The sequence below is a fragment of the Notechis scutatus genome, chromosome 2 (genome assembly GCF_049901735.1).
Source record: "Notechis scutatus isolate UNSWTSFEM ecotype Mainland chromosome 2, rNotScu1.2, whole genome shotgun sequence".
NCBI classification, from domain to species: Eukaryota; Metazoa; Chordata; class Lepidosauria; order Squamata; family Elapidae; genus Notechis; species Notechis scutatus.
The window spans coordinates 154,049,628-154,058,137 of record NC_142010.1 but is presented as its reverse complement, the minus strand read 5'-3'; the positions used below and the strand labels follow the sequence as shown (position 1 = coordinate 154,058,137).

Here is an 8,510-nt window from a genome sequence, read left to right as displayed (position 1 = left end):
ATGATTAAATAAATCAGGATAATCATAATATGTGACCTTAGCCAGAAACAATTGAATCTGTTCTTCAGAATTAGACAGAAGTCTGTTAAAAAAGAAATTGGAGATGCATAAAAAATATAGTTTTCAGTATGGCTACTAGTAATGGGGGTATGTAGGTCAGGGGGAGCTTATGCTAGCAAATGAAAGAAAAGAACAATATCTGATCAGTGATTTATTGAAAGCCAGATGTTAATCATTTCTTTTGCCAACCTTGATTTCAATCCTGTGATTATGATCCAAGGAGAACCATCTTTTTTTTCTCCTGCAGACTTGGGCTCAGGGCTGCATTCGGATAGCCCCGTCAAGCCGAATTACTTCACCATTTAGCATAGGATTCTCCGCTATGCATTGTACCAGATGAGCATATTCGTCTGGAGCCCCAAGGCGATTTGGGAAAGGCACCTGTCGTGCCAGGAATGTCCGAACTTTTTCAGGAAGTGTCCCCAGTAGAGGTGTCTCAAAGAGCCCTGGAAGAAACAAAAACTGCTCAGGGCTGCTGCTCCTCCTGGTGCCACACACTGTCACCCTTATTAAGCAGTAGCCCATAATGTACTGGGTGCTCCAGGAGTTAAGCATGGAGTTCAGTTTCCTAATAATCTTGTGCCATGCACTGCTAAAATCTGAGATCTGATAAGGGATTGATGACTAGTCCTTTGAACTACTAAGCCAACAAAATAAAGTAAATTCGTGAAACATTCAAAATTGATTATGAAAATGTAAGTTTGCATAATATATTATGTAACTGTAAGGCTTCAGTTTTTGAGGAAGGCCAAGGTCATATGCAAATAGTCCTGCCATTTTAGGACTGAACACCATTTAAAAGGTTGAATTTTCCCTCCTAGGGCTTAGATTCAGGGTGGTTTGGGTTACCTGGTGCAATGGTAACAACACGAATGCCAAGCGAGGCAAGATCTCGGGCGATGGGCAGGGTCATTGACACTATGCCTCCTTTGGAAGCTGAATAGGCAGCCTGTCCCACCTGCATAACGAAGAAAAAGGACTTAGTTGCCTCAAAATGACATAATAAAACATAATCACTTGCTAAGTAAATAAAGATAAGTCCTCAATTTATGGCCACATTTTGGTTTGGAACTTCTCTTGCTAAGTGATGTGATCATCAAGCATGGCATCACATGATCATGTTGCTTAACTACAGCCATTCTTGGTGCCCCTTCTGTCGTTATAATTCCAGATGTGTTGGGAGGTGGAGGGAGTTCCAGGTAAAGAGCATGGGGGTGCCACGGCAGAATGGGAAAAACTCTGGGATGCCCAGCACAAACCATGCAAGAGTTGGGGGGAGATTCTGCAGCGCGATACAAGCTCAGAGGCCAGGGAAAAGAGGATGCAGCATGCATGAATGCATGGGTGTGCACGTAGGGAATCTGGGAAAAGAATACACTGCCACTCCAAGACTTCTTGGCGTACACATCTCTGCGGATTCGAGAAACCCCTAAGATATAGGACATTGCAAAGCCCAGTCCCATCCTGGCTTAGCAGTGCAGCGACGTTTTTTGCATGCCATGGGTCATGCCAAAAAGAAAAAAAGAAACCCCTGAGCTGCAGCACAAAGCCCAGCCCAGGCCAGCCCAGTCCAGCAGGAAGGATATAAATGGGCTTCTTGCTGTCCTGGGAAGCTGCAGCTGGCCTAGCTCAGTCGCCTTTTCCATTCTGCACTCTATCACCCCTAGCTAACTTTCACCATCTCTTCTTACGCCGACTGCTGGCATGCCTGACCTGGCCCTTTTCCAAGACAGCTGATGGCCATGTGAGGCTCTTCCCCAGATCTCGTTGGGAAACTGCCATGCGCATCCTGGGGAAGAATGTGGCCAGTAGCTGCCTTGTGAAGGGCCAGAGTGAGCTTTGTCAATAGTGGGAGAAAGAAGATGGCAAAAATCAATTAGGGCATTAAAGGCTAATTGTAAGTGCAGGCAATCTGCGAAACTCCTGAATTTTGGTAACGTGACTGCAGGGGCACTATGAACTGCTGTAATTTTGGGGACCAGCTATAAGTCCCTTTGTTCAGCCCCATCATAACTCTGAGCAATTGCTGAACAAATGGTCATAAGCAGAAGAAGTGTGTTTTGAAACACAGAAGGAAAGTTCTGATTGGAATGTCAAACAGCATTGTGATAAAGTTGCTGAGTTAAGGAGAGCCAAGGGAAAGGAAATGACAAGAAAGAAATAGAACTGGAAATAAAAGTGCTGGGGCCAGCTAACTTCAAACGTAGGTTTAATGCAGGTGAGCATTTAAAAATCACACATGAGGCATGACATGCTGAAACTCCACACCAAAGAGCATAAGCCATTTCATTCCTTCTCCCCTAGCCCAACTGTTCTATTTTCCTTCAGGTCTAGAAGGTCACTTAATCGAGTTAATGGTTAATTCCCATTACAAAAATGCAAAGTCTCTTGCTATATTGATATAACTGATTTTGCCCCCTCCCCAAAATCTGGTTTCTGAAGCAGCCATACTTTAATGCTCCTGTATTGTAAGAATATTGACGTGTTCAATATGCATTCTGTTCAAATTACAGATTCCTGGCCTTTGCCAATGAAGCTACTGCTGACTAAAGAACGTTTAGCTTAGGCTTTACCTGGCCCTCATAGGCAGCCACGCTGGCAGTGTTGATAATCACTCCTCTCTCTCCATCTTTGTTTGGTTCGTTTTTACTCATCACACTTGCAATCAGACGAATCACATTGAATGTCCCAGCAATATTGACCTGAAAAACACAAATGAAATCCAAGAACTCAAAATCTTGATTATGCTTCCCTCACCAAAGCCAGTACTGCCAAGCAAGATCATTGCATCAGCACAACAGAAGAAGAAACTCATGGCCAAACAAATATGCCTTCGTTATGAATGGTCGTCTAACAGAAAATTCAATTCTGCCAATGTTTAGATAACTATTATGAAAGCATCTACATCCAATGGGGAATTTGCAGGTTTAGGAGAAGGCAAAATATTCTCAAGAAAAAAACCTGGATTAAAAACCCGGAGCTTAGAAAAACCATTAAAACCCCCAGGAAACTTGCTCAGCTAATAAGAAGTAGAGAGGAGCTAAGAACTGGGTGGTGAAAAGGCATAAAATAAACTATTCTGGAAAACAGCATATTAGTTGGCTTAAGTCCTGAAGAAGAGCCCTGCAAAAATTTTAATGCAATTTAACTGGTAAGTTATATTAAGTCCTTCCTTCCCCATTAGGTCTGGCAGGAGATACATGTTCTGAGTCTGTCTATTAAGGAGCACTATCTGGTAGGGCCCAAGAAGAGAGTTTATTCTGTTATGGTACCCATCCTTTAGAAGATCATCCTTCTCAGAGATCATACTGGTCCCAACCCTACTTGCCTATAGCAAGGCATGGTTTTTTTTCACTCAGCTTGAAAATCCCTATGTGTGGCAGAGGCCATGCAATGTTTGTATTGATTCTATTTTTACCTCAGCTGATGATTACGTCTGTGTTGTTTTTATTGTTAAGGCAGCCATGTTAATTTAAAAATAATAAGTTGGAAGTATTTGGAATAAGATCAAATAACAACTGTATAATGAGTTAAAATGTCTCTCACAACGTACTCACATTGATGACTCTCTGGAAGTCTTCCAAACTATGAGAATGATCTTTATGCACATTGTATGTCTTAAATGCCACTGCAACAGCAGCACAGTTCACTCCCATATCTATACGTCCAAATTTCTCCTTTGCTGTGGCCAGTGCAGCCTTCACATCTAATTCTGATGTCACCTGAATAAAGACAGTTTTGAGAGAATGATACATTCTGTTACATTCTTTTTCCACATCCCTATACACACCTGAGGAGAAAGCCCCAGCTCCCCATCAAACAATATTTACATCAGCTGGAGTAAAGATGCATCTGTCTCCCAGCGACTTGGCTATGCTTTCACCATCAGACGTTGGCAGGTCCACAATCACAGCACTGCCTCCCTGTTGTATTAATCGTTCCACTGTGGCACGGCCCAGTCCAGAAGCCCCACCAGTCACAAAGCCAACCATGCTCTAGTGGGTAAAGAAAATAATAAGATTACTACCTCACATTGTTGTGGAGGAAATAGGAGAAGGAAAGTGTGTTGGATATATTTGCCACCGTGAGTTATTTGTAAAAATAAAAGGTGGGACACAAATAAAGTAGATTTGATAGGCAGTACGACTGGTAATGCAATACAAACAATCCCATCCTTCTCATAACTAGGTATGGGCCTCCAGACTTCCCTCAGAATAAAAGGAAGTCCAGTATTTCCCAAAGAAAATTTCTCTTTTTCTTCTATAGTTTCTTTGCTTCAGAGAAAAGCAAGAGCAGGCCTGAGGAGAGTGGGGTTCAGCCAGTACATTGTTCCGGGGCCCATGGAGCTCAAAGGGGGCCCATGAAGGTGGAAATTTTTTAAAATTTTTACAAAACCAATTTTTTAAAAAGAAAAACAGCAGACAGTGTGTCAACCTGGACGCTCCTGGGCAGAGGTGGGGGACGGTGGAGGTGGCTCGCAGCAAAACACTCCAAAGCTGGATCTAATCAACTAATCGGAGGGCAAATGGGAAGGAAGGAAGGTGTGTGATCGCCCCACCCTCCACCTCCTCTTCTCTCTTTCTCCCTTTCTCCCCAGTTCTTGAAGAATCAACCTTCACTTCTCATCCTGTCGAAATCCTTCATGCCAAAAGGAAGGAGGGGTCACTGTTAGCTTAGTCGGAGGATCTATGTGCGCCAGCCGTGCCAAAGGGTAACTGGCAAGAGGTGGCTTTAAAATGCAGGAGGATAAACAGGAGGAGGAGAGGGGGAGACAGCCGAGGGAATCATCATCACTTTTCTTTCATTCGTATAGACTAGAGTGAATCATTCTTCTCCCAGTTGGAAAAAAAACCATCTACTTGTGGGCTGCGCAGACTCCAACACCGCTTCTCTGTACTTTGTCCCCTGCCCCCCCCCCGCATCCCAATCTGCTTTGCTGCCCTGGCATTCGCCCCCCCTTTTTTTAAACAAGCCTCTTACGTGATGTAGGTGCAGGGAGCAACACGAAATCTACAGGGTGGTGGGGAGGGGGAGGGGAGATGTTAACTTAATGTGTCTTGTTCCAGCACTTAATAATCTGGGGGGCTGAGCAAGAGTAATGAGTCTCAAGTCCTTCCTCCCCTCCTCTGCCCTGGATCTTTTTCTCCAGGCACCAATGGTAACAGAATTGCCTCATGTGGCCATTTGGGAAAACAGCTTTATCCTGGACAAGTTTAGTACAGAAAAGTGGTCACTTTGTAAAATGGTCAATGCCTGGAACTCACCACCTGACTCTGTTGTTACATCCTCAAACCTCTCAAACCTTAAACTGTCTACCGTGGACCTCCCTCCATTCCTAAGAGGTCTGTAAGGAAGTGTGCATAAGCGCACCAGTGTGCCTACCGTCCCTGTCCTACTGTTCCCATGTACCTGTTTATACTTATATGTTTATATGTAATGTTCATACTTATACTTGTTTTCTCATACATGCTTGACAAAGTAAACTAAATGAAATAAATAAATAGACAATTTCCCCATCAAAACTACCTGGCATCTGTCTGTATGAGACACAGAAACTAACTCCATAACTCCTTTTGGGGGGTGGGCTGTTTTTATTTGCATTTGTTCATCCAACAGTTAAAGGGCAGAGAAACTCACATAACCTTCAGAAAGGTATAAGAGGTGGTTTCTTCCATGTTTTACCAAATAAGTGTTCAGCTGGAAGAACACTTCTTGGCAGCGGCAGTATTTGATCCTATGGAGATTCTCAATCATCCAGGTACTGGTTGTCCCAAAGGTGCTTTTCCAATCCCAGAAGAGAAACGTTTTCAAGGAAAATACCAAAAAAGGCCACTTGTCTTTTGGAAAAGCACCTTTGGGACAATATTTGATCTGATTAATATTACCGTTGTGCTAGATTAGGAAAAATGCTTGAAATTACTCTACAGTTGAAAGTAATCTATGCTGTATGTATTGCATTTGCTTCGATTGTACTGCACTTCCTACTCTACATTATTTCTTAGGATAATTACATAGAAAACTCCGACTTCTAAAATAGAATGTATCCTTCAGGATCTCCTCTCCGCTCCCCGCGACGGGAAATTAATCCCTCTGGTCCCCTTCCCTACTCAATGATGGTGGGGGGTGGGTTCTCCCCCAATTTCTCCTACCCTACCTACCGCGAACAGAATTAGATCTCCCTCGGTATTAACATGGATCCTCGCCCCACCCCACCCCTTCCATGCCCGAATCCAGTCGCGGCGTCCCACATAGTATTGCCTATTTATTACCTTCAGGCTCCTCATTGCTGTCGCCATGCCGCTCCGCAAAGAGTCAACTTTAAAGTCCTACCTCCTAATGAGGCGGAAGCGGAAGAGGCGGTAAAATTTGGTTGATGGTAAGGTACGTTAGGTTTACGAAAGTCCTCACTTCGATTGGACTTGTACTAAGCCCTGCCCTTAGCCACAGAAACCCGTTTTTCTTTGGCTTTATCTCCAAATGTTGATGCCAGGTCAGGTCTCGATGAAGACCCTCTTAATTTGGCAAAAGGGCTGTTTTTACTCTGGTTCTGGACGTTAGGGCGCAATCTTACATAGACAGCATTAGGACGCTGTTCTTTTTTGCAAGAGTGCCTCTAAAGAGAGTTGCGACAGTATTCAGCTAAGCTCAATCGCTCCCTTGGAGTGTGTAAAATTACAGACGTTAAGAACTCTGAAAAAAACAGGTAGGTGGTTATGCTGATGATTGAAGTGGACCTATTCTGATACTATGCAAATCGAGAGCAGTTAGGTATTTGGCTGGGAAACTACAAAGCTAAACTACGGTTAAAAAGTCAAAAAAATACCCTATAAAAAGGTAGTAGCAATCTACTTGTATATTGGTGCTAAGAAAACCACATAGATGAGCCCCCAAAAGTAACCAAGAGCAGAACTTACATACAAGTTACTCTCCATTGAATCCAGGATTATGGATGTGTAAATATTTTCATTCAATTGTATTATTTTTCTCAGCAATATTAATGCTTAATAAGCTTGTGGCTAAAGTTAACATAGTAGAAGCCATGATTTTCTTTTAATATATTTAGGTGGTTCTATTGCTTGTCAAGAGAGCATAAATGTGTAACCCCATTTTACATTAGGTATCAGAGAGCAAAGATAACCTATAAATGTCAAACATGCTCTTAATAGCAAATTCAGATTTATGCAAGTATGTTCCCCATTCTGATATCTTCCAGCTATGTGAGGAAGTATGAGACATGAAATTTTGGAATTATGGGAATTCAGGAGTTGGGAAGGATGGTACCAGTATTAAAAGTTTTAAGAAAAATGTATGTAAAACTTTATAAAAATGTATGTAAAACTTTATAAAAATGTATATTGAGATATTTAATGTACTGTAAACCTAAATCAGATTTTTTTCAGTTTTGCTTCATGACTCCTTGTAAAATTAAGTATTTAGTAGCAATATTCACTCTCTAATTTGCTCAGTTGGAAAGAGGGCGATAGAAAACAACTAAGATTGGTTCTAGAAATCACTAGGTTTAGCGTTAAGATAAACATTTGGTTATCAATTTTACGATGATGATGTAAATTTACCACATTAAAAGAAAAAAATCCATGGTCAAAGTTACTAATATATACAATTAGTTATGCTGATGGCTATGAAAGAACATAAAAAAGCAGAAAATATGGAAATTCAAAAGTCTTGACTTTGGAAAATCAACATTTGCTCCTAAATGTTACTTATATGCAATATCTAGGAGACCATAAATAAAATCATTAGTTGGGGTCTACAAATTTCAATCTGGATCACAACAGAGAAAAGTATCCAATCCAGAGGAATAATGCACTATATCACTTAATAGCAACATAGAAGTTTTTCTTTCCAGTTTGCTTTAAGTTGTTGTTTGTGTGGACTGAATGTTTTGTATCATTTTATTATCCTACCCCATCAAACTCTCTAGCTTAACTGGAAGTAAAAACAGGTACATCAGTCACTGGCTATTAGCAACTGGCAAAATTTATAACTATAATCCAAATCATTCATGAAGTAGTGTGATAGCTGCAGCTTTCATTTACAATGAGTTTGATCTATGCAACAGATTTCAGGAAATATAAATGTACTGTATAAATGACAGCTGCTAAATGTAATTTTCTAGTCATGTATGCATCAAGTTGAAATGAACCATTATAGAGAACAGGACGTGCCAATAATAAATGCACTTAAGTATTCACTAGCCATGAAGCTCCAACACACACATGCTTAAAAACAAAACTCTGTATTCATAAATAATATTAACATAAATTACAAGATAACCTTTCAAATGGGAAAAGTGTATTTCAAGGTATCGAAAAGAGTAAATTTATTATTTTGCTTTGTAACCAATTTTTGAATTTTCAAGCAGTCAGATGTGTATGTATATATGTATGTATATGTATGTATGTATTTGTGTATATAATCCTCAGTTCCTC

The 8,510-nt window shown here is 41.1% G+C and overlaps 1 protein-coding gene across 1 annotated transcript; it reads right to left on the bottom strand.

The window, feature by feature from the left end:
- Positions 1-198: 198 nt before the first annotated feature.
- Positions 199-6,403, bottom strand: HSD17B10 (hydroxysteroid 17-beta dehydrogenase 10). Its single transcript, XM_026676171.2, has 6 exons — positions 6,330-6,403; positions 3,891-4,055; positions 3,618-3,782; positions 2,634-2,762; positions 910-1,018; positions 199-506 (listed from the first exon to the last, which is right to left on the bottom strand). Exons 1-6 carry the CDS (start codon positions 6,354-6,356, stop codon positions 316-318), a joined length of 786 nt encoding a protein of 261 aa, XP_026531956.1. The 5' UTR covers positions 6,357-6,403; the 3' UTR covers positions 199-315.
- Positions 6,404-8,510: the final 2,107 nt, after the last annotated feature.

Bases quoted from the DNA above. Each gene is read 5' to 3' on its own strand.
- HSD17B10 (XM_026676171.2), bottom strand. From the start codon at position 6,356: ATGGCGACAGCAATGAGGAGCCTGAAG. The intron at 2,763-3,617 runs GTGAGTACGTTG...TGTGTTTTTCAG, and splicing joins ACTTCCAGAGAGTCATCAAT to GTCAATATTGCTGGGACATT. The intron at 507-909 runs GTAACCCAAACC...TGTTTCTTCCAG, and splicing joins TGTTGTTACCATTGCACCAG to GGCTCTTTGAGACACCTCTA.